The sequence below is a fragment of the Archocentrus centrarchus genome, chromosome 13, assembly GCF_007364275.1.
Source record: "Archocentrus centrarchus isolate MPI-CPG fArcCen1 chromosome 13, fArcCen1, whole genome shotgun sequence".
Lineage (NCBI taxonomy): Eukaryota > Metazoa > Chordata > Actinopteri > Cichliformes > Cichlidae > Archocentrus > Archocentrus centrarchus.
Window position 1 is genome coordinate 34580006 of NC_044358.1, and position 25040 is coordinate 34605045.

At 40.7% G+C, this 25040-nt stretch overlaps 4 protein-coding genes across 5 annotated transcripts; 2 read left to right on the plus strand and 2 right to left on the minus strand.

The window, feature by feature from the left end:
• Window positions 1-1041: 1041 nt before the first annotated feature.
• Window positions 1042-2892, minus strand: pglyrp5 (peptidoglycan recognition protein 5). Of its 2 annotated transcripts, XM_030744378.1 has the most exons (4): window positions 2414-2892; window positions 2126-2321; window positions 1865-1983; window positions 1042-1654 (listed from the first exon to the last, which is right to left on the minus strand). In XM_030744378.1, exons 1-4 carry the CDS (start codon window positions 2424-2426, stop codon window positions 1479-1481), a joined length of 504 nt encoding a protein of 167 aa, XP_030600238.1. In that variant the 5' UTR covers window positions 2427-2892; the 3' UTR covers window positions 1042-1478. The 2 variants fall into 2 exon arrangements, with proteins under 2 accessions (XP_030600238.1, XP_030600237.1); XM_030744377.1 differs by lacking the exon at window positions 2414-2892 and having other exon boundaries at window positions 2126-2395.
• A 1233-nt stretch (window positions 2893-4125) lies between these two features.
• Window positions 4126-10290, minus strand: polr2i (RNA polymerase II subunit I). The gene is made up of 6 exons (XM_030744379.1): window positions 10130-10290; window positions 9919-9973; window positions 7884-7957; window positions 7353-7427; window positions 5413-5464; window positions 4126-4437 (listed from the first exon to the last, which is right to left on the minus strand). Exons 1-6 carry the CDS (start codon window positions 10189-10191, stop codon window positions 4375-4377), a joined length of 381 nt encoding a protein of 126 aa, XP_030600239.1. The 5' UTR covers window positions 10192-10290; the 3' UTR covers window positions 4126-4374.
• A 2188-nt stretch (window positions 10291-12478) lies between these two features.
• On the plus strand, window positions 12479-21710 carry lbhl (LBH regulator of WNT signaling pathway, like). The gene is made up of 4 exons (XM_030743997.1): window positions 12479-12851; window positions 15923-15998; window positions 16418-16712; window positions 20763-21710. Exons 2-4 carry the CDS (start codon window positions 15927-15929, stop codon window positions 20831-20833), a joined length of 438 nt encoding a protein of 145 aa, XP_030599857.1. The 5' UTR covers window positions 12479-12851; window positions 15923-15926; the 3' UTR covers window positions 20834-21710.
• Window positions 21711-22525: 815 nt separating this feature from the next.
• Window positions 22526-24799, plus strand: LOC115790971 (C5a anaphylatoxin chemotactic receptor 1-like). The gene is made up of 3 exons (XM_030745021.1): window positions 22526-22557; window positions 22969-23164; window positions 23367-24799. The coding sequence occupies exon 3, from the start codon at window positions 23372-23374 to the stop codon at window positions 24404-24406; it is 1035 nt and encodes a 344-aa protein (XP_030600881.1). The 5' UTR covers window positions 22526-22557; window positions 22969-23164; window positions 23367-23371; the 3' UTR covers window positions 24407-24799.
• Window positions 24800-25040: the final 241 nt, after the last annotated feature.

Below are 25040 nucleotides of genomic sequence, written 5' to 3' on the forward strand. Positions count from 1 at the left end.
GGCGTTCACTAGTAATGAAATCATTTTGTATGTTATGGTGTGCTCAAACACAGTCAAACACGAGTGTGCAGCGTGCATTTTTGAGAAAATTCAATAAAAATGCACCAACTGGAAAGCGGATTTGGACACAGCACAAAAACAGCTTTTACACAAGACACGCGGCGGTGTGTTTGGCAGGAGATGGACTACTGATTTGACGTGTGTCGCGCCACAGGCAGTGCGCATATCGAACATTTGTCAAGCTTTGTGAAATTGTTCATAAAATCTACATCCCTCTGAATTTCTTGTTTGAATTTTAATAAATAAATCTTGTATTTCCCAATATGAAGCCTATTTCATTTTGTTTGCCTGGACATGTAGTTACTCAGATAGTACATCTCAAATTATGTCATTTTTTTGGGACACTCTGTACTTTAAAAGTACTTTGCTGTTTACTAAGTGTTGCTGTGACATGCCAGCATTACTATCAGTGATGTGTTAAAACTTAAACACTATATTACTTTAATAATTCACATATTCTATTATTGTGAGCCTGTGGTTTTCTGCTCCCTGCTGTGACTTTTTTCCAGCTGAATGGCAGATGTTTGGCCTTGTTCTGCTCGAGGTCTAATTGTTCTTTAAGTACAGTTACAGTTACAGACCACCTCGCCACCATCTGAGACTGGTATTTTAACTCTAATCCATTTGCCAAAAAACAAGATAAAACACACAATAAACTGACTGAAAGGTGGCTTACACTGGTAGAACTAGTAGTTTGTGGAATTTCCTACAGATATTGTGATATTATCATCATCATTCAAGCTTATGGCTACATAACTGTGTAGAAAAAACAAACCATAATCCTGCTGTGTTTGTGATAGAGGTGTTGGAACCTGAGCAGCAGTGCTCCTCTGTTGCCCCCCCCCCCCCAAAAAAAGAGATATCCCTGCATAAGTTTAAAAAAAAAAAAAAGATCACAGATGTTTTTTTTCATCTTCCAAAAGACCTTAAGCACAACATTGGAGCAGGTTGATTCATGGAAATATTTATTTTACACCTCTAATAACAACAACAACAACAACAACAAAAAGATGGCAAATTAAATCAACTTATTCAAATACAAATGTAAACTTTCACACAACATTCAACTGTATATTCAAGCATAATGGTTTCTGTCTGCACATCAAGACAGTTAAAGCCTATACTGTTCTCATCCATTGCAATGGCTCCCTCTGCTGTAAGAGAAAGCTCTGCTGGGCTGTGAAAACTGTAGACTGTGAAAACTGTAGGCTCTTCCTGCTAAGAGATAATATTAATGTGGTGATAATATGATGAGAAAAAAAAGAAATGTGAGTTAGTTACTGTTCTATAAAGCTTCTTCCTCCTAACATCTTGTTTACTCCACATCTGAGATGAAGGAAAAGCTGATGACGGTTTGTGTGCAGTTTGAGAAGGGGCTGAAATTTCCCTTCAAAACACTGAGAAATCCTCTGTGAGCTTTACGATGCGCTCCTCAGCTGTGGCAGTGCAGCGTAAAGCTTTTCTCCTGGACATTCTGTGTTTCCCAAATCTCTGTGTCCATAGAGGGCAAACCCAGGCTGTAAAAATCCCGCGGAAACCCCAGACTGCAGCAGCTGTTTAACTGCAACGATGGCTTTTTTGCTCGGCGTGTCTTCTGAAATGAAAAGAAGAAGTGGCTTTATCAAATAATGTGCTTGAGTATAATGTACAGCATCTGACATGTTTGAGCTTTTCCTAGACATTCAGGGTGTGGTTACTAAGTAAAGACTAAAGCATGTTTGACACGCCTGGTTTTATTATTTCATGGCAATGCCCCGAAGAATATGCTCTTAATTATAATACACAAAACAAAAGCAGTGCTTACTGCTGAAATTCCCCATGAAGGCAATTCCCAGTGAGTCACTGTTGTGGTCTTTGGTGTGCGCCCCCACCACACCCCAGCCGCGCCCCTCAAACACAGTGCCATCTCCAGCAACAAGAAAACTGCAACATTGAGGAAGTAGAGCTGAGCACTGATCACAAAGCAAAACAGAAAAATGCATTTTTTTCTTCTTGATTTACGCAGTTACTCCAAAATTACATTTGCCCCATTCACACAGTTCTCGGGCACTAACAGAGAACTCACTTATATCCGATGTCGTCAAACTTTCTGTCTTTCATATGGTATCTCTGAATGCTGACAAGGCAGGTTTTGCACTCTGCCAGGTCTTTGCAGCTTGGGTAGGCAGTGTGGTGTATGACAACTCTGCTGGCAGATCTTTTCAAAGCCTCCTTTTGTTTGGGGGTAACTGCTCCCCACTCCTGCCTTGAAACGATGCTCACTGAAAAGCAGATTGCAAACAAATCGAAAGCATGTTCAGTATTTAAAATAGAAAATCGCATTAGTAAATGATCAACAAAGCTGTTTTCATACCTTGCCGGTCCATCACGCCACACACACAGCAGCAGTTGGCTGTGTTGACTGACTGGCAGCAGGCTGCGCAGCTGCTTTATCAAGGAACCAGTTTCAGGGGGCGTGGTTGCGGGAAATACACCTGCATGTCACTTTAATGAGCACGAGTTATTTTCCAACTGGTCTCGCTGGCCAAGCAATAATTTACCGTTGCCCAACAAGACGTCTGGAATATACATGCTTGAAAAAGGAGGAAGTGCAGTAGAATATTTCCTGAATGTTGCACAGTGACTGAATTTTTCTCACACACATCAGGCATAACTGCTTCAGAAATGCCATCAATGTTAGCGGGAGTTTTGGGAGAAAAGCTGTAGCACCTCTTTTGCAATATAGACTGACATGCATGAGTCTACAGCAGGAAGAAAAAAAGACAAGCTATGTTACGATCTTCAAATTTATGAGTAGACTGAAAACCGAAGAAGTCCATTAAGTGTCTATGCTGTCTGTCCACTAACGTGGGTCATTAAAAATAGTTCTGGTTACTTTCTGTAACATTTTACATTTGAGTGGTTTTCGGACTAATGCGGTAGAGAGCAGACATGTAGCTGCAGTTGTGGTCAGAAATTTCCATCCATTCATCTTGGGCATGATTGTCATGGTAATTTTGGGGCTTTTAATGATTTCTTTGAACTGTTCTTTTTCCAGGGTGGAATGATCTTTATTGACTTTCAAAAAAAACAAGAACTGGGTATTTTGTCTACAGCAACATATATAATAATGTAATGACTGTGTAGAGACTTAGTCACATATTATATTCTTATAAAACTTGCAAACAGTACCTTTATTTGACTCTTATCTCTGGTGGGAACATCTTCAGCTTTGGCATTACCTCAGTCAGTCAGCCCTGATTTCACAGTAGCTACAGCTGCAACGCAACATTTTGTGAACGTTGTGGGATCAGGAGGATTTCTGCACTGATTACACATGAAATGTGATCTGATTGTCATCTATGCCACAAAGACAATCTGACTCAAAGGAAAACCGACAGTCATATGTTTCATTTATCATCCACTAATCATTTACAACCCACACCGGAAAAGAAAAAAGGAAGAGAGCCTCTGAACTTCTCTAAAAGCTACTTGGGAGGAAGCTAGCCTAATCAAGGTGGTGAGCTTGGACGTGAGAGTTTAAGAGACTTCCCTGCATATAAATAAAGGCATAATCTGGTTACTGAACATTTCCATAACCCAAACAGAGCTGTTCAATTAAGACATCCCAGAAATATTGATGAAAATTCATTCACATCATTGTGGAAGTCTCATGAAGAGCTACAAGAAACATCTGACGCAGGTTGATGCTGCTGCTAAAAGAATTTCTATAAGGTCCAGCCTGCACTCTGATTGATGTTCTCAATAACCTGAAACGTACAACTGTAGTGTGTGTTCAGAACTGTGACTGAGACCACATCAGGAGTAACCCATCCAATAATCTTATCTAATAATAAGTAATCCTGCTAATATCTCTTTTATATTAACATTTGTATTCTGGTTTTACATTTATGTTTAGCCTGGATTTAAGCATTATTGTACAAAGTACAAGAGTACCACATCATACTACAAATTCTCTTGGCTCTTGTTTAAATTAAAATATAAGCATGTAAAAATCCTGGATACTCCAGCTTATATATGCTTCAAAATGATTGTTTACGACTCAAGTATCAGACTCAGGAGATCTTTGGAAACATGTTTTAATCTAACAATATACATTAGAAAATGACAAATGCTAAAAAAAAAGCAAAAACAATGAAAACTATGAAATTATATTCACAACATGGTGACAGATACTAGTCTCTGTACAAAGACAACAGAGGGGTCCAGCAGTGCTACTGTTTCATTAAGCCAACTGCATTCTAACGCATTCACCGTAGACACACACTGACTCGCAAACAGCAACATGTTAGACCAGTTCATCATCAGAAGGTTTCATTCTGTCCACCGGTGTCCACAATGAGGCGCCGTGCACACGTAGTACAGTCGCATAGCATCCTGTGTGGGACACGACACACAAAAGTGCTGTTCAATCCAAACAGAAACTAATCTTTAAATGCCTTACACATCAATCTCACAAAAATATTCTGGATTAATAGTTCGGTGCCTTTTGAGTAGCAGGGACATAAGAACATGTATTTGGTATTTTTATTTTTGACATGGGGAAAAAAAAACAAACGCTGAAATCGGCCGAATTTTGATTGAAGTTGATTAAAACAGTTGCAGATCATTTACATGGCCATAAATTAATAATAAAAAGTAATAAAAAACAAACAACTAATTATATACTCTGGTTAAAAAGACAAGAAGTGAACTGATAACCAGATACTATGACAGCTGTCGTTGAGGAACAGTTGGAGTTGTTGCCTTGCTACTTTCAGCTGCCAGACACATTTCATTTGACAGACTGACAGATTCTTGCACCACCTTCCTGATGCAACCTCAAAGGGATCTGTGTCTCATTCTGGGGGTGAATATGTAAACCATAGTGTAGTGGTCTACATACACATTTGGGTGGCTGTAGCTCAGGAGGTACAGCAGGTCATCTACTAATTGGAAGTTTGATGGTTTGATTTCTGGCTGCTCCATGCCAAAGTATCCTTGGGCAAGATACTGAACCCAGAGTTGTTCTCCAGTGTATTCATTGAAGTCTTAATGTGTGTGAATGTTAGATAGAAAGCACTTAGGTGTAGAAATAAAGTGCTTGTATGAACGGGTGAAGGGGGCATGTTGGATAAAACGCTTTGAGTGCTCAAGTAGAAAAGTGCTATATAAGAACCAGTCCATTTGTGTAAACTATTAGACTCTGGAGTCACAGTGTCTAATCTTCCTTATATCAGACTGCAGCAGTGGGTGGAAAACTGTTATTTAACAACTGGATATAATATTTCACACTACTGTGACTTTTTTATTCATAGGTCAAATGTGGCTTCTGCAGATCAAATGCTAGTAAGACTTAAGTATGGTACTTACCTCAGCCTTCATACTGTGAGACTGGAAGAACACTGCCTCCTTGTGACCACATCTTAGAGGAGACACAGTGACAGAAAAGTGGTATTACCATCAGCTTAACTCACATTGACAAACTCTCCTTCCACAGTCCATTTAAGTTCAAAAGGCTTGGGGAGACCTACATACACCACCCACAGCGATTCTCCAGTTTGATTCAGGGCAGTGTGAACTTTTACTGCATTCTGATGCTCTCCTTATCCATATTTCCTCTCTCTCTATTCCCAGTGTATAAATAAGGGAAAATTTTGTGACTTGAAAAAGAAAGTATGGTAGCATGCTTCAAGGACACATAAAGTAAGCCTAAAATGTAGACAAAAAAGTAACTAATAAGCCATTAACGAGCAATGTGGAGCCCCAAATCAACAACTAAGAGAAGGGCTGCAGTTAAATCAAATGTTTTTTTATGCTGATCCCTCCCTGATTTAACGCCAATTCTTCAGCTCTATGCTGCATATGTTTTGCATGCCTGTACACTTAGTCTCACTGATTGGTGACCATATGCATTGACGTTTTAAGACATATGAAGATTAGACTGCACTCTGCTGTTTAATTAAGCAAGTATGCTGTGTCTGTAATGACTGACTGTAGACTGATTTTTAGAATTATGCATTTCACTCACTACTTAAACAGTGTTTGGGAAACAATGGAGTTTAGCAATACTGTTACTGTACAACTACATAATGGATTTGAAACAAGGCAATCGTGGTACAGTAATCCCTCGCTACTTCATGGTTCGCTTTTCGTGAGTTTTCAATCAATATCAGTATAAAATATTTACTGCGGTATTTTCGCTGTTTCGTGGGTTTTTGCAGTACTTGTTCTTCACATGCGTAGTACGTGTTGTACAGTAATGTATATATTTGGTGTATAAGTGTGTGGGGAGGGTTTATAAAAACTTAAAATAGTGTATAACTACTAAAATAATGTATAAGTATTAAAATAAATATAGCGTCCATACTTCGCGGATTTTCACTTATCGTGGGTGGTCCTGGAACGTAACACTCGCGATAAGTGAGGGATTACTGTACTTTTAACAAATATATCACAATATAAACATTTAGGAGTTCCTGACTTTTTTTAAAAAAACATAATACCTCTGAAATTGGACAAGCAGTTTTGTGGCCAGGGGGCCATTTTTACAGCTTGGGGGGCAGAACTAAAGTGGATGATCATAAAATTCTTATCATGAATGGAAATACTGAGGTTTTAAAACAAAGTACAAATGGCTGATTCAAGAACAATAAGGCCAGATCAGACATACCATGCTTCAGATCATGAGCATCCATGCTGGCATATGGGTGCCAGTGGACCTGAGTGCAGTAATGTTTAATGATGATGATGCTGACAGAAGCAGGAGGGTGTACTCTGAAGTGAACAGGGCTATACGCTCTGCTCAGATTCAGCTGAATGCAGCAAAACTAATTGGACAATGCTTCACAGTGGAAATGGATAATTACCCAAAATATATTGCAGAGACAAACTAGAAGCTTCTACGTGAAAAGAAATGGAAAGTTCAGTGTCAGAGTCACGTGACCTGAGAATGCTTTTCACTTACTGATAAAGATGAAACTGACAATATAAAGAACCACAAACAGGAGCAACTGAAAGCAGTTTCTAGACTGAAGGTGACTGACTGCAAATGACTTAAGTTCAAGTGTTAGTTTGCCCATTTAATTTGAGTCAAAGCAATATTTTTGTTAAAGCCACAGAATTAAGACTGAAAACGACATCTTGATCAGTTCTTTTAAAATCCACTTTGTTGTCTGCGTAGAGAAAATTACGAAGCCTGTGTCACTGTCCAAATACTTGCCAACCTGACTGTTAGAAAATTCTCTTATAAACATCAACTGGAGGTGTAGCATGGAGAATAAGTAAGGTCAGCAAGATATGGGAAGTCTTACTTAGGACAGGGGTGGTCCTCTGTTCTTGGCAGTGTTGGATCCTGAGACACGTCAGCGATGATTTGTGTCAGTTCACTGGACAAAAATGGAAGCACGAAGGTTAGGGCTCATCGACCGACATGTATGTATGCAATACAGTATTCTAGTACTGTGTGCACTACAAATCGCAGCCCATTACAAATGTTGTCCCTGATGATTAACCTCTCAATATGTGAGAAAATGTCAGAAAACACTGTCTGCATTGTGCTGTCTCTATGTGTACACAAAATATTTCACACATATTTAAAAAAAACTCAATTAAATCAGTGTGTGGCTGAAAGGCTGTACACAGTGCATCTAACTGGACACGTCAATAATCATTTTGGCTGCTCTGAGAAGTGCTGCCGTGACTGAATAGGAAGTTAGTTACACACTAAAGTGGGGATGACGCTGCAACGAAAAATGACTAATTATTCAACTTTAGAAAATAAAATTCTTGATATTCAACTTTAGAAAATAAAATTCTTGATATGTGGAATTGTGGTTACTTACTCAACCTCGTGGGTGATTTTATTGACATAGATGCAGCTGTTGTCAGCCTCTTGCTGGTAGTCACAGTTCCTGCACTGTAATTTGACATTTTTGTTCTGGTTAGAGAGCAAGACATTCAACAAAAATGATGACAGACATATTGTGGAGCTTTGGGTCTCTTCTTGTATCACAATAATCATCCTTTAAACTCTTCCTCCATGACTTAAAAGACTATACGTGGATTTTACATTGTTTTATACAATTCAGTACATAAAGCGTATGGCTTACATAACTATTTGTCAGACAGGAGTTTGTCTGTCCACTTAGAGTACAGTATTCATCATCTGTGCCCCCACTTAATTGTAGGTTATTTCAAAATCCTATATTATTAGAAAATCCCTGCAGCAGACACATCAGGTTTGGAGTAGTTCAAACAGGTTTCCCAAATTCTGTAAAACTGGTCTGATTTTGGATGTGACTTGCATGTAAGATATTCTAATGGTACCAGATCAAACAGCACTCTATGCCAGCCTTTAATACGGTTCTTTTTCGCTAATCCACTTCAGTAAGATGTTCTTCCTTGCAGCTTAAGTATGGACACAGTACAATCTCCAATTTCTTACTGAGACAGGAGCAGGGAGACCTAAAATATGAGACTTTAGCTCCAGCTCAATTTTCAACCCTAATATCTTTTCCATCTCTCACAATACATTAGACCAGTATGTTTGCAGCTTAGGCCAAAGACAGTGAGTTAGGATACCAATTTTTGTCTTGCATTTCAGGCACACTGGCAAAAGACTGAAACTGTTAAAACTACGCCTACAGTTGGGAGATAAACTGCTTCTGTGTAACATCTTGAACTGCAGTGCTTTGGCACAATTACAAACTGAAAGTGGTAGGCTACGTAAAATCAGAGTAGGTTCAGCAGATGCTGACTGCATAGTGCGCAGATCACCAACTTTCTGCAGTCAGCTGCTGCAGACCTCCAAACTTCAGGTGGCCTTCAGATTAGCTCAAGAACAGTGTGTAGAGAGCTTCATGGAATGGGTTTCCATGGCGGAGCAGCTGCATCCAAGCCTTATATCACCAAGTGCAATGCAAAGCGTCAGATGCTGTGGTGTAAAGCACACCACCCCTGAACTCTAGAGCAGTGGAGACATGTTTTCGGGAGTGATGAATCACGCTTCTGGAGGCTAGATGGAGGAGCCTGGGTTTGGTGGTTGCCAGGAGAATGGTACTTGTTTGACTGTATTGTGTAAAGTTTGGTGGAGGGGGGGTTATGTTGTGGGGTTATTTTTCAGGAGTTGGGCTTGGGCCTTTAGTTCCAGTGAGAGGAACTCTTAATGCTTCAGCATACCAAGATATTTTGGACAATTTCATGCTTCCAACTTCGTGGGAAAAGTTTGGGGATGGGCCCTTTTTATTCCATAAAGACATGGATGAGTGAGTTTGGTGTGAAAGAACTTGACTGGCCTGCACACAGTCCTGACCTCAACCCAACAGAACACCTTTGGCATGAATTAGAGCAGAAACTGTGAGCCAGGGCTTCTCGTCCAACATCAGTGTCTGACCTCACAAATATGATTCTGGAAGAATGGTCAAAAATTCCCATAAACACACGCCTAAACCTTATGGAAAGACTTCCCAGAAGAGTTGAAGCTAGGTGCAAAGGGTGAGGTGACATCAGATTTAACCCTATGGATTAAGAATAGGATATCACTTAAGTTCTTATGTGAGCAAATACTTGCGGCAATAATTTATCTTCCCATTCACTATCACTGACTGTAAGAGAAAGGTCCCTCATTCGTCTCTATGAGTTCTGATTTTTTATTCTGTATTTTGGTGTATATTTGTTTATTTAGTGACTGTTAATTATATATTTTGTATAGCCTGTACAGCACTAACAGGAAAAGGGTAAATGATCTTTATCTTTAATCACTCATTTTTATTTTATTCTACGTTGTTAGAAGGGTGTTGTAGGATTGTAGGTAAACTAAATTTAGAGAAAGCAGCCCTGATGCATGCCGGCTTACGCACATTAGCAGCACAAACTTACGGCGTACAGCAAGATGCGGTTCTCCTTGTCTTCTTTGGGATACAACATGTTGTTACTGGAAAAAACACCAAGAGATTATTGGGATTTCATTTCTGTTATGTGGACATACATCTTCAGTTATACAATATTACGTGGGTTAACGTGCGCATGGCTTATTTTAGCTAACCGACTGTGTAAACTTATGTACCCTCTGCTACAGTCAAACACTCACCATTCTTGACAAAACCGTATGCCAACAAATCCTGGCTCGTATGTGCCACCGTCTAAATCCATCAGAAAAACAATTCAATGTGGACAAACGTGATTAATTCACTAAATTTCAAGCACCGTTAATGTCTAGCGCCGATGTCTCCGCCAAGTTTGAAAACAGACTATGTGCGCATGCGTATGCTATTTCGGTTGTGATGGTTTTTCAAACAGCGCCTTCAAGGGGTTGGAAGACAGAATACATTTTGATGCATACTTTGGTAGTGCACGAGCCTTATGTTATACTATTTATGTTATACTCTTTGCATGGCACAATTCAAAAGCTACATAGAAGTAAAATGCATTTAGAAGTGCAAATGCAAAGGGTTCTGATGTAGCCTTAATATGTCAGAGGCATGTGTCTTGGTTGGATGAGTGAACCCACTAAAGATCAATGCACCCAGGGTTGCTTTTTTTTTTTTTTTTGCTGGCTCCCAGTGGACTCTCATTTTAAAAAAAAGCATCAGCCTCTCTCTTGAAATACTCAGTTAACATATGTTTTCCACTCCTTGTGGTCCTTCTCATCCAAATACCATCACTTGTGTTTAAAGACAAAACAAAACAAAGATAAACAACAGTAAACAGCTTTTGGACTTTTAATATAAACCACCTATAATTAAAATACAAATAAAACCCAAACTAAATATTTTTCATAGCCAAACCTATTCAATCCTATGCAACATTCATGTTATACTGGCTCATCTGTGTGGCACTAGCTCAGTGTAACATAAAGACAAACCCAGCCAAAACCTTACTGACATTTTGACACTAATGTCAGTAATCCGAATTAACCTTGGTTAAGACAGTCATTATCATCAGGCCCACAGATGGCCCTATTGTGCACAGCCTACTAGCACTGGCATGGCTGATTGGACACTTGACTAAAACAGAGCCTTAATGTTATTACGGTCAGGGTAATGTAGATTTGAGGCAGTTTGCATGGGATGATAGTATTAAGTTGTGCAAAACAAAACACATAAAGTTTTATGCATTTTATTTTTCACAACTTAACACCAGTATTTTAATATCAGTATGTGATTTATTATAAGCAATTATTATAGAAATGAGATCTCAGTTTAAATGGGCTGCAGAAAGTAAATTCTACGTGTAGTGCAAGTTCACCTGCTGTGTGAAACGAGCAGTTTTAGCTCCTCTCACCCTATAGAACTAACTTTCTTCTGATTGGCTCCCCTTGGCAAACAGAAAGCTTGAACAGCAGGTGGGTGGGACTCCTGTGCTGTGCAGTTAAGATGACCATATTAAGGGTCTTCTACATCACACAGAACCAAGCCAAAAACAAAAATCTGAAAGTGAGCATTAAGAGCAGCTACAAGGCTGAGCTGTTGGCTCACTTGTATTTGCACATATTGTACTTTCCTGATCATGCAAGAGCCTTAGCTTCTCAACTGTGAAATTTTGAGTGGGGTTCACTCATAGTTTTTCATAAACTGAATATTTAGTCATGTTCTAGAGAAGAAGGATGCCTTATGCCTTTCCCTAAATTGTCTCCCATTTATCCTATTGACTTAGACTGGAGAGGGGATTACACACTGCTGTTACCAGTGCTTTGTCTGTTTAGCAATACTTGCTTCCTGCAGCATGCTAAGCACTTTTTTTTTTTTTCCTGTTTCTGGCACATAATCTGTTTGCTTGTCATTTTTCAGGATTTTTTTTTCCAATTTCACACATAGTTCAGATAACCAAACCACATTCACCTGCTGAAAAACAGTTTCATTGACTGTATAACAATTAAAGTTGTGCAATGAATGAAAGCATACTGGTGAAATTCTAAGGAAGCATTGCAGCACACCTCAAAGGTTTCCTTATTTATCCCCATTATGTTATACCTCTCCAACATCACCACAGTTAGATCTTCCTATATATACTGTATCCCCTCCCCACTCCTGAGCCCTTGATCCCTGGGCTAATTCCATGAATCGTCCAAATCTAAATCCACTGATGGAGCAAGAGCATACAAACAGTTGAGAACACAGACAGAGAGTTGTGATGGGCAAACAAACAGAACACGTAGGATATAAAGAATACGATAAAACATGCAAAGTTTCTCTATGTCCATCTCATAAACACTTGTGCTCATGGTGAGCTGATTTAACATCCATCAACAGCAGGACCACAGGCCATCTGTGTGCCCTTTATATGTTTCTGTACAGATGCACCAGCGACCCAGTGTGCCAACTCATCAGAGGGGACTGTCAAGCCTGGCTGACGTCACCCGTCCAGCCTCCGTAATCGAAAGAGACGCTAATCCTGCTCCTCTCCAAAGCCTGGCAGTGGGGTGGGATAGGGAGGGATAATGAGAGAGACATGAGGAAAGAAGTTCGATACGCGATAGAACAGAGTGCATGTAGGCTTTGGGCAAGCAGACTCAGGACTGACCTAGACAAGTGAGACACAGCGCTCTCCTGCCTGACCAGTTGAGCCAGGCACACATCAACCTCCTGATTATCTGATTAACTCCTGGGATCCCTGAGAGTTTGGAACCCTCCTTATCCAGGCTTCGCCCTGGAGGCCAAACACCTCAGTGAGGGTTCTGCAGAGGGGGAATGCTGTGGGAGCTGTTCACCTCCCCCTGCATCCCCTCTCGTATCACCAGTGGAGGAGCCGAGCTTCACCACTGTGAAATTTTGCCAAGATGGAGAAGACATATGCCTGACAGCAACTGAGGGGTAAGAGGCGACCGAAGCTTGTGGTGTGACTGTGTGTATTTTCAGCTTAGATAATGTTTACACAGGAAAGAGCTATTCATCTCTTAGCCTGAAGTCCCCCATCAGGTTCCACCAAGATCTTATCTTTGTAACACTTCTTCTTCAGAAGTGTCATTAAGATACCATCACGCAAAGTCAAGCAGCAGTGTCGACCAACACAAATAAGACATTTAACTGAAAGTGGAAACTCTTGATGACAGACTCTTTCCACCCTGAGGTTTCTTCAGTGGCTTTTTTCTGGAGGTTTTGGTCTGTGTTGTCAGTTGTGATAGCAGATGTTGCAAAGCTGGGACTGACAGTTCATTCTTGAGGTTGGAAACAGTACCTGGCAAAAACAGTCTTACTATGTGGTCCATTCACTGTTAGTTGCTGTTTTATGTATTTACGTGTTTCAGGAGGTAAAAGAAGAAACCAAGATTAATTGTATCTAATGTCCTAACAAAATGAATGCCACTTTTGTGTAATGTCCCATGAAAGGTTTAATTGACATGACAGATGTTGGAAATTTCACAGAATCCAACCTTATGTACTTTATGTTTGCATTTATTATTTTTATTCAAGTGAAGACAGCTGTTTATATTAAGCAGTGAAGCCAGCCAAGTTGGTGGTGATAAATTTGTGAATGAAAGGATGTAGATGGCCATTTCTATGTAATGGACGAAAAGTTTATTTTCTTTCTTGAGGTTTGAATGTTTTTGTGGTCTCGAGAGGTCAAGAGCAAACGGAGGGGATGAGACCCAATAAATGGTGCTTACCACAAGGTGCTGATGTAATGCTTGGCATCTAACATTTTAAATGATGGGAAGATCTTATTGTATTGTTGTTGGAGAGGTATAAAATAATGGGGATAAAACAGGAAACCTTTGAGGTGTGCTGCAATGCTTTCTTAGAATTTCTTCATAATGGTTTCATTCATTGCACAACTGTAGCATGTTATACGGTCAATGAAACTGTTTCTCAGTAGGTTTGGTTATCTGAACTATGCGTGAAATTGGAAAAAAAAATCTACAGGAAAATGACAAGCAAACAGATTATGTGACAAAAACAGGAAAATAAAAGTGCTTAGCTTGCCGCTTTCCAGCTAGTTTATCATTAAAATGATCAAACCTTTTGCAGTGGGGTTGCTCTTTATATCCGATAGTTTCCTCTTTCTGATGACACTAATCTATTTCTTGTCTCTGGTGTGAAGACAGGCCTTGGTTTAACACTAAGGCCTCTCTAAATCTGTGTAATTTCCTAATCATCTGACCTGGGGACACGAAAAGAGCCTGCATATTGATAAAGCATATTTTTGTATGACCAGCCAAATGCAGCACGCTGGGGACACAAAGCCTGATTGTTGACTGCGTTAAAACGTGCAGGTGTTTCAAGTGAGTGTACATGAAAGGGATTACATGGAGGTTAAGCTCATTCATCATAATAGCTGCTGAAATTTTCCAACCCCAGGTGGCACGCAAACAGCTTAGTGTGGCACATTTGTCAACAGCATAATATCAGAAATTGAATTGTAGGGCCGTGCACATTCACAAGTGGGTCAAAAAAAATGATAGAGTACTCCTAAAGCTGATCCTGTTTAGGAAAGAACATGATGTCCTCATTTTGGCGGTTGTGCAAACTGGCTTAGCATTTCTTCAGTTGTCATATTATGCAATGAACTCAAGCATGTCAATAGGTGTGATAGGCCTGAAATCAGAAGGAGAAATCAGGTGAAATCAACTATTCAAAAACAGTTTCAGTTGGAGAAAGAGAGGGAGAAACTCGCTGATTAAATGGACCGTCTTCAGTACCAACCTACTGTCCTGCACTTTAAGCATGGCTGAAAATGCTTTTTAAAACCTTCAGAGCAGACAGGTGCATTGGCTTGTTTATGGTCTCTTATGTGTGTTGGCTTGATGCAAGAATGAAGAATGGGGGTCCTGTTCATCCTCTCAACTTCAGCTTCTGTTTAAAAATAATTTGATTTGCCTCTTTAGTTTGAAGAGAAATGTGACTGCAAATAGCAAAAAAAAGGAGATTAGATCTGTCTTTCAGCTGAAATTTCATTAAAGAGTAAGCAAGATTTAGCAGACTTTGTCATTACACCAGGCAACCAACTGTGACTGGTACTTATGGAGAGAGGACACATGCTGAGACATACTGAGAAATAGAGAGCAAGGAGCAAGGAAGAGAGATAAAAAGAGGATTCAGATGGATCCTCAGTCCTTCTTAATCCCTTTCGCCTGCTTTTCTGGACAACGTAAACAGACTAAAGTTGGATATGGACACGGACTTATCCATGTAACCGAAACAAGTGGTTTCATCACAGCTGCTGGCTGTGAGCCAGATATGTGGGCATCTGATCATGTCATGTGAACATTTTTAGTAGACCGCTTCTTTCTGTTTCTTTTACCGATGACTGAGGCAGATTGAGGGTTGAAAGGTTAACCAAGCAAAACAGGACGCTTGGCTTCCCATCAGGAAATAAAATATGATCGCCAAACTAGATAATCCATTTTGGTATCAAACCCTATTTGAGGTCTGCACTAATCTAGAAAGTGCTTGTGTGTATTAGGAGATGCACACATTTGTGCACAGTCGCATAATTCACATGGTTGGACCAGCTTTATCCAGTGCGATGTAGGGCAGGAAATCACTAACCAATGAAAAGCCAGGCATGCTGGATAATGTGATCCTAGTGTAATTCAGCTATGACACAAGGGGCAATGATGCTGTTTCATGGAAACCCAGAAGATGTAATTCGTTGTTCGATGGACGTGTAGCAGTGGGAGTTGGACATCTGTGTCAGCAGCATCATGGATTTCCTTTGAATTTTTTACATTAAAGTGACATAGATTGCTCTTTAATCTGGGTTCTCTAGTCTTGTAAAGTACACAAGCACTAATGTAATGCTGCTCAAGTCTTATGAAACATGTGCTCTGGGGATTCATGGGGTTTTGCAGTATTAGAAAGAGTCTTTTGCTCCATGCTAAATGTGGCGCATGTTTGGTTTGAGTTTCTCTTCTAGCATCGTTAAGACTTTGTTTCATCTACAGAGGTATGGAGGAAATGAGTGGTCAAAATCCAAACTGTGAAGACCTGCAGAGTAAGGACCAGAGATTGCCAATCCAGGTAACATAATACCCTAGAATCATGTTGTGACAGAGCTCTTTCAAAGAAATATTAGTGTTGCAACCACGTCTGAATGAGTTTTAGTTCTGGGTGGAATTCTGTTATTATGTTTGATAGTTTAAAATAGATTTGTCATGAAATGCTTAACTGAAGAGACTTAAATGCAGATAAAAACAAGGATTAAAAACCCAAATCATAGTAAGTACACAAAATCCAGGGCCCAGACGTTGCGTAGGTGTCTCTCTCTGTGGGTGGGTGTGTGTGTGTGTGTGTGGGTGTGAGTGACACTGGGATAGAGAGGGAGAGACACAGAACAATCTGTAGGATTACTAACTAAATGATTTTTACAAATTCTATTTGATATGAAATTAAACCTTCATTTCAACATACTGCTCACTACATAATCAATTTTCCTCCAGATCTTCCCTGACCCTGTCGAGGTTGTCTTGAACCCTGAGACCTCTTTGAACTGCCTGGACCATGAGCAAGAGAAGGAACGTCTACCCTCCATTGTTGTGGAGCCAACTGAGGTGAGCGAGGTGGAGAGCGGAGAGCTGCGCTGGCCTCCAGAGAACATGGACATGGAGGAAGATGAGGAGGACCTCTTCTTAGAGCAGTGCATCCCACCAGCCAACATTGCAGACTGGGGAGAAGAGGAGGAGGAAGAGGAGACATCAGTTATACTGAACCAGCAGGAAGGCTTGACACTAATTGGTGAGTTGACTTAGGATAGTCATATGTATTCAAGTCATATTTTATTACAGTTTGAAAAGAAATGAAAGAAGAAAACCCTCATAAACATCTGCATGGATGCATATGAAACTATAAATATGAAAACCTCCAGAATATCTACTGTAGCCAACACTCACTTATTTTCTACTCCATTCAGAAAATCAGGAACAACTCCCATAAACTGTCATACAGAATCTGCATTATTACAGCTTCTCATGTTTTCTAATTTTGGTTGGGAATTAATTTTTAAGTGTTTGAATCAGTTTGCAAGGTCATGGCTGGACTAGCCTTCTAGGATGATCTTGGGCAAAACATTTTTTTTGCTGCCCCATTAACCTCTCTATAATTCTTATTTTTATTATTTCCCATATAAAAGTTGATGATCAGTTCTAATGATCAGTTCATTAGTCAGTCAGCTGATTGAAAGTTCTGATATGTTTTTAAGCAAAAAAGTTGCTCATTTGCTCATTTGGGCAGCACGGTGGCGCGGTTGTTAGCACTGCTGCCTCACAGTTAGAATACCATCCGGGAGGCCTGGGTTTGATTCCATCCGGGCCTCTCTCTCTCTGTGTGGAGTTTGCATGTTCTCCCCAGGTCTGCGTGGGTTTCCTCCAGGTACTCTGCTTTCCTCCCACAGTCCAAAGACATGCAATTACTGGGGTTAGGTTAATTGGTCACTCTAAATTGCCCATAGGTGTGAATGTGAGTATGAATAATCGTCTGTCTCTCTGTGTTGGCCCTGCAACAGGCTGGTGACCTGTACAGGGTGTACACTGCCTCTTGCCCTATGTCAGCTGGGATAGGCTCCAACCTTCATATCCGGACATGCTTAAGTTCAGTAATTTAAACTATAAAGAATACATTTAAATTACTTTAAGTATTAGCTAGTAATGATGGTTGCTGATGTGAAAAAATTATATGATCTAAAGCTCAAACAAACACATTCACTGCTCTCTCAGAAGCCTTGTCTTTCCCCATACCGCCATATACAGTGTGAAAGTGGATGTGGATCACCTTGAGGAGAACTATTAAGCTGAATGCACAAACCATCCTGTAGCAGCTGGACTGGCAGCCAAAGCTACCAGTACAATTTCAAACTTTGAATTGAATTGACAAGCTACTGCCCACCTCCAAAGTCATCCACGCCATCTTCCTGCTGTGTTTAAGAAACACACAGGACTCAACATCAGGTAGATCCCTCCAAAGCAGGGAATAAAGTCTGATGACTCAGACTGAACAAACCCTCTTGACACACTCAACTGCGTGCTCTAACTTGTGTAAAGAAGAGAATCAATTGTTGCCCTAAATCTTAGTTTAACTGCAGTTCAGTTTTGTGCGTAGAAATATTTCTGTTAGCGACTGCTTACACAAAAATCCAGCCATACAAAGAGGAGAACGTGCCGACACCTGGCAGCTACAAGGCTGCTTTCCTAACCTCTGGATTATGGCTACAACTACTTAGCCTCTTGCTCACCTATTATGTCTGCAAGCCCACCAAGCCCTCTAAATCTGGTCCTGGCAAGCTCCCTTTGGTGACCTAAGCTGCAAATAGCCAAGTCAAGTCAAGTTTATTCATATAGCACATTTAAAACAACGTTGACCAAAGTGCTGCGCAAGATCTATAACCCCAATGACTATACTCAAAAAAAAGTGTCATGAATATTGGCCTGAGCCTATCCCAGCTGTGACAGGGCGAGAGGCAGGGTACACCCTGTACAGGCCGCCAGCCTGTTGCAGACACAGAGAAACCGACAACCATTCAAGCTGACATTCACACCTATGGACATATACACAGAGTTATATTGACAGGTGAAGTTATAAGTCTCTCAAAGCCATTGTTTTTGATCAATTTCTCACCATGAGGAGATTGGGGGAAGGAGAACCCTATTCCCTCTTATCAATTGACATTCCAGCTGGCTACGTTATGGATTCCTGTGTGGTGTGGAAGATGACGTGCCTGGCCGTATTGTCAATGGAATACACACATTTGGCTTATTGACACTGGGGTTTCTCCGAATTGGGACCGGGAGATACCTGGTTTGTCGTTGCAATATCAGGAAGTCTAGGCAGCTGTCTGGCCTTGGTAAGGCTGCTTATGACGGGAACGCGGGAAGGGTACAGACTCAAACTCAGACTCTGTATATCTGGAGCTGATTCTGAGGGGTAAGATCTTGGAGATGTATGTATCTGTTTCTGCACGGCGAAGGAACGAACCAAGAAGATTCGGATGAATTGGATTTTTTCGCACAGAGAGGTGCCAGTAAGACTGAAGGCTGTCAACAATTTAATCAGTACAGTCTGTACCAAAGCAAGTCATAGAATCAGGAATTTGGCTCCCTGGCGGCCTTGGACTGCCACTTATCAAATTGTCTCCGGGACGTTTGTAAACAGATGCTCTACGCCCCCGCCGTCCTGTCTTCTTCTGACCTGTGTTGGACTGATCTCCCTGACCTAGCTGCTGATGAACGCTACATCTTTCAGAACTGTTAGCTGAGGAGGGAGTTTGAGTCAGCCTCACAGGAGCCCGACCCCCCCCCCCCCCCCCCCCCCCCCCCCCCCCCCCCCCCACTCGCCTCCGCTGGCTCCCTTGTCATCCCTGTCATCCCTCCCCACCCTAGTGCTCCCATGCTATATGTTTCTGCCCTGTCGCAGAGGTTTTTTGTAACCTTATACTGTGTAGTGCGTATGTATACAAAGTATGAGATGATTTTTTCCTCACTCATCCCTATATGTTTCACTATTTGTTTCTGTCTTTTTAATTCAGGGCAGCGCCTCCAGAAGGGGGGGGCAGCATGGCCACAGTTCACCTATCTCCCCATGTTTGTTCTGTTTGTCTTCTTGGATGGGGTTCTGTAACTGTAATTTCCCCATTGTGGGATCAATAAAGTATCATAAAATACACAAAACAAAGGAGCGGGGAAGGCTTCTGTATGACAGAAATAAACATAAATCAGAAAACAGGAAGCGAAATACAGAATACAGATTGTAAGGTGTGTGTTTGACGGTGTCTGTGTGTCCATGGTGTTAATGAATTGCAGTAGTGTACAGTCTAGAGCAGCGGTCTCAAACTCCCAGCCCCCCCCCCCCCCCCCCCCCCCCCTCGTGGCCTGCATATTGATGTAAAAAATATAATACATTTTGGTCCTTTAAGTTCATTTTTGTATTTTGTTTTTTCCCCCTCAATTAAGACAAACATTTCTTAGATAATTTAAATGATAAAAACAACTGTATTAAAAAAGATTATTTTTAATGCAAAATAATTGCAAAGTAAGTGCAGTTTTTGATTAAATCAGGGCAGATAATGCAAAGAAGCAGGAGAAGAAGAAAAAGGAGCAGAAAATGTTGCTTTCCACACGTAAAAGCAAAGTGGATGATGAACACAGACAATTTGATAATTCTTTCAACATTTTGTGTGTTGAGTTTGGTGGAAAAAACTTTATATGCAAAGAGAAATTTGCCGTTGCGAATCTCAAGCGTCATTACGCAACTAAATACGGAGAGTGTGAAGAACGAGGGACACGACAGGAAAAATTAGCTGGGCAGCTACAAAGGCACTGCTATACCAGCAAGACCTTTTCCTCATGATGCTGTAACTGAAGCAGGTTACATGGTTAGTAAATTAATCCACTAAAGTGGCACTCCAATGAGATAACAGTGCCAGCAGTGGCTGACAGGTCATTTGAGTTTGAGAACACCGGTCTAGAGGATTGTCTAAGTCAACAAGCACATGTTGAATATCTTTTTAAATGTTTTTATAAATCTTTAGTTTGTTTATATCGATGATCTAACTTTTAGATGACATGTTTCAGGAACTAGATCTCCATGGGAATAATTCTCAAAATACAATGACAATGAAAAAAAATCCTGCACTGCCAGAAGTTTTATTTTCAGTGTTTGAAAATCTCAACAATTCAATTCAATTCAATTTTATTTATATTGTACCAAATCACGTCAAATAGTCGCCTCAAGGCACTTTATATTGTAAGGTAAAGACCATACAATAACATAACCTGAGTGTATTTTTTTCTGCAGACCTTCAGTCAGATGCATTCAGAGATGACACTCCTACACTTCCACCAAGCAGTGCTCCAGCCTTCGACTGACATTACCTCTGAATACTCACCATCTCTGCGGAACTAGTGAGGGAAGCATCCTAATATGAACTATGGCAACAAAAATGAGAAAACACAACAAATACTGCAATAATGATATGTTTCACATGGTAACGGGTCCGTACCAGCTGTGACTTTTATGTTCTTATTTATATCAATGTGCACAACAAGAGGGTACAGAATGATAAGCCTGCATGCGCAGTGAGGAAGAAACCAACGCTCTCACGAAGTCAGCTCGCTGACGTTGGTGATTCATGCAATGTGGTATATATTATTTTAACATTTAGGGAACAAATTGCTGACTCTGTGTTTAATTTCCCTTGTCATTTTCTAATAAAAAAAAAAAGGTGTTGGTGATGTCACCAGGCTAAAACAGGAAATCCTGCCACAACAATTGTCCCCAATCTTGTTTATATATGATTGCTTATACATATTTATTTCTCTGTTTCTTTAATTCAGTTTTTGGTCTAACAATAGTCTGTAGCTTCCTCACTGATCACTGCTTTGAACCTGGGTGGCTTCTTGAGGATATTTACCTGGTTATACCTTCAGTATGGAGTATTTTTATAAATTCAGGTAAACTGGCTGTTCTCTTATTTTGCTGTTAAAATTCAGGCACGACACTGTGACCTAAACTCGTCTATGAAGCAGCTACATCCTAAATAAGATGTCTCATAGTGGGAATAACAGATGATGAATAATGTTATGTAAAAATCAGCGTTTCTCACAAGGTTGTAAGAATCACTTTCTGCGGGCAATGTGATGCATGTTGAACCACATAAAGGGAGGCAGCTCTAGTTGCTTTTTATTACAACAGTTTTAGAACCAGTTTTTAAATAACGGTAGTTTTTTTTCACTTGTACTATAATTTGTGCGTAGCTAATTTGTGAATAACATGATATATGAGAAAAGATGGATGTGGTTACTGTAAATGACTTAATGAGATGAACAATAAAGCCCCCCCCCCCCCCCCCCCCCCCCCCCCCCCCCCCCCCCCCCCCCCCCCCCCCCCCCCCCCCCCCCCCCCCCCCCCCCCCCCCCCCCCCCCCCCCCCCCCCCCCCCCCCCCCCCGAAAGTGATAGAGAAAATAATTTTTGGTGAGTTCTGTTTATGTCCCCTTATTAATAAAGGCAGAAATAAAAAAAGACCCTCCAAACAGTTCAAACAGTCCGTGTTTCTTTTAATTTTGACTTTTCTTTCACAGCAGTGGTCAGTGCTCCATAGTTACATGGCACAATTAAGCTGGTCACGCTAAGAGCCGAGAAAAAGAACCAAAGATGACAAAACAAACCAATATAGCAACTGAGGAAGCCATTCTGCACGCAAGTGCAGCTGGAGGCCCTGGCTGTGCAGCCACTGTGGCCAACTCACCACCATAGCCTGACACACAATGATACACAAACTGCCTAATTAGTGATATCGCCTCGCATTCCAAGAAATAACAATTAAATAACAATTAGTACTGAATTATCCTATGACATTGCTTAATCCAATATCTAACATTGCTTAATATGTAGTTAAATTACAAGTACTAGTATGAGCACTCTCTCAAACTACAGAAAATGAAGACATTGTGCAAAAATCTCCAGAAGTCCGCCTCCTTTACATCACGCTTGGCAACTTCCCCTCAGGAACCTGAGACCATAAAAAGAGGCTCAAAGGGCCTCGACTGATTTGGCAGTTCAGAGAAAGACCCAGTGCACTTTGAAGGAGAGGTGAGAGACAAAACTCTAACACTGTTAATCAGATCTTCCTAGAATTTCATGTGTGGCCTGCCTACAATACAAGCAGGGTGTGTTGTGTGTTTAGAAATCACAGAGCTTCTTCATGACCTTTAACATTAAGGAACTCCTTAAACCATGTTTATTAAGACCTTCATTCTGACAAGATAGAAAGTCATTACTTTGTACAATTACTGATACTGACATTTCAGTGGAGCTTTTATTGTGATGTGAACACAGAAATGAGGCAATAAGAATTTATAGCACCTGCAGTGAACTGCCAAATTAAGCCAGTTTTAAAAATGAGTCAAGGGCAGTTTCCTTTTTGTTTCTGTAATAACTGTATCTTCATTACTTTCTGAAAAATCACACTTGAATTTTGCTATAAAAAAACTGCATTTTCAGATTCACCAATTCTCCTGGAGTTCTGCTGCAGTCCTCTAAGCCTGTACTCACATACAGAGAACTTGTGGTCGCAACAGGATTCTTGTGCAATTGTGTTTCTGTGGGGTGGGGTGAGAGTATAAAGCACAGAAGCAGAGCAGCTCCACAACTTCGTCTCAGTGGGGAGAGAGCAACATAAACTGGAGCTGAACAGTCGGTGAGTTGAAACTAAAGTCACATTTTCAATTTAGATGAAGAAAAAACATCAGCCTTTCTTTATTAAAGCATATTGTTTTTGTGAGTAATGAAAATGTATTAGATAAAATATTTGTCTCACATATTGTGGAATCTATAATGCTGTCAATCTAATGTTAATTTACCCATGACACTAACCTATACCCTATACATTGCATTTTCAGGAATCATGGACTCCTTGAACAAGAATGACACATATCCTGATGATAATTTCACATTTCCATTCATTATTGAGCCTCTGACTCCTGAGATTCAGCCGATCCAGATAATGGCTCTGGTCATGTACAGCCTTGTGGTCCTGCTGGGTGTGCCTGGAAATGCTCTGGTGGTGTGGGTGACGGGGTTCTGCATGAGCCGCTCTGTCACTTCCCTCTGGTTCCTCAACCTCGCTCTGGCTGATCTTCTCTGCTGCCTCTCCATCCCCCTGCTTATGGTCCCTCTGGTCCATGATGACCACTGGCACTTCGGTCCTCTGGCCTGCATGCTCGTAAGAGGCCTGTTTTACCTGGTGATGTACTGCAGCATCCTGCAGCTGATTGTAATCAGTGTGGATCGTTTGTTGCTGGTCATCAGACCCATCTGGTGTCAGAACAACAGGAGACCCAAACAGGCTGCCTATGGATGTGTTGCTGTGTGGGTCCTGGCCCTGATAGGCAGTATCCCACAATTTGTGTATGCCAAGGAGATTGAGGCAGGTGATGTAAAGAGAGAGTGCAGGACGGAGTACACTGGACAGAGTACCTGGCCTATCTCAGTTTTTCGCTTCTTGATTGGATTCATCTTTCCTTTCCTGATTATTCTAGTTTGTCACTTGGTGGTTTTCAGCAACACACAGAGGGGATTGTCACGTGGTCGAACCCGGTCCAAGAAAACACTGAGGGTCATCATCGCTGTGGTGCTGAGCTTCTTCTTGTGCTGGCTCCCACTGCACATTGTGGACTTCCTCATATTGACCACCCCTCGGGCTTCCAGCGCAAGTCCCAAACTTCACCTTGCACATGTTATAGTGCTCTGTCTGGCTTACTTCAACAGCTGCCTCAACCCTTTACTCTATGTGTGTCTGGGCCGGAGCTTCAAGGACAGCATGAACCGCTCCATGCGCAACATCCTCCACTTCATCAGCGAAGACCCGACCACCAAGATAAGCGTCACTAATACAGACACCAGGAGCACCACCTATGGCAAGGAGATGACAAAAATATGATCTTGGATTGACTATAAGACACATACAGGACAGTTGTAACACACTATTTTCCATACTATTTGCAAAAACAGATCTGTGTTTACATTAAAACACAATGCACACAAATACTTAGCTTTCATTTTATATTAGCAGATTTCAGATTAGTTTTTTTCTGGTGAAGTTAGGTGATACGTAAATATGCTTCAAACAATGCTTCATGATTTCACATGAGAAGCTGTTACTCATTCTGCAGTGTTTCCCTAAAAATTCACATGTTATGCAACAAAACTCTTGGCAGTTCTGTTTTTTCTGGTGTTAAAGCAGAGAACCTATGCAGAATTTTTTTTTTTTTTAGGAACGCTCTTGAAACATTTACTTTTTCATGACGATTTCTGCCTTTGTATATTTTTATATGTAAAACTGAGATCTAATTTTAATGTTTTATGAAATATTAAGAATAAACCAACCTGCATTTTGCTCTTTAACACATTATGTTCATTTAATTTAAGAATAATCAAAAGAAATTATCAAAGGTCAGTGAAATGTTTGCTTTATTTATAGACCACATTCACTCCAAACAAGTCCACAGTGTAGGTTTGGAAGGTCTGTGCCATGAAGTTTTTAATCTAGTTTATAGAGTAATGACGTCTCAAAG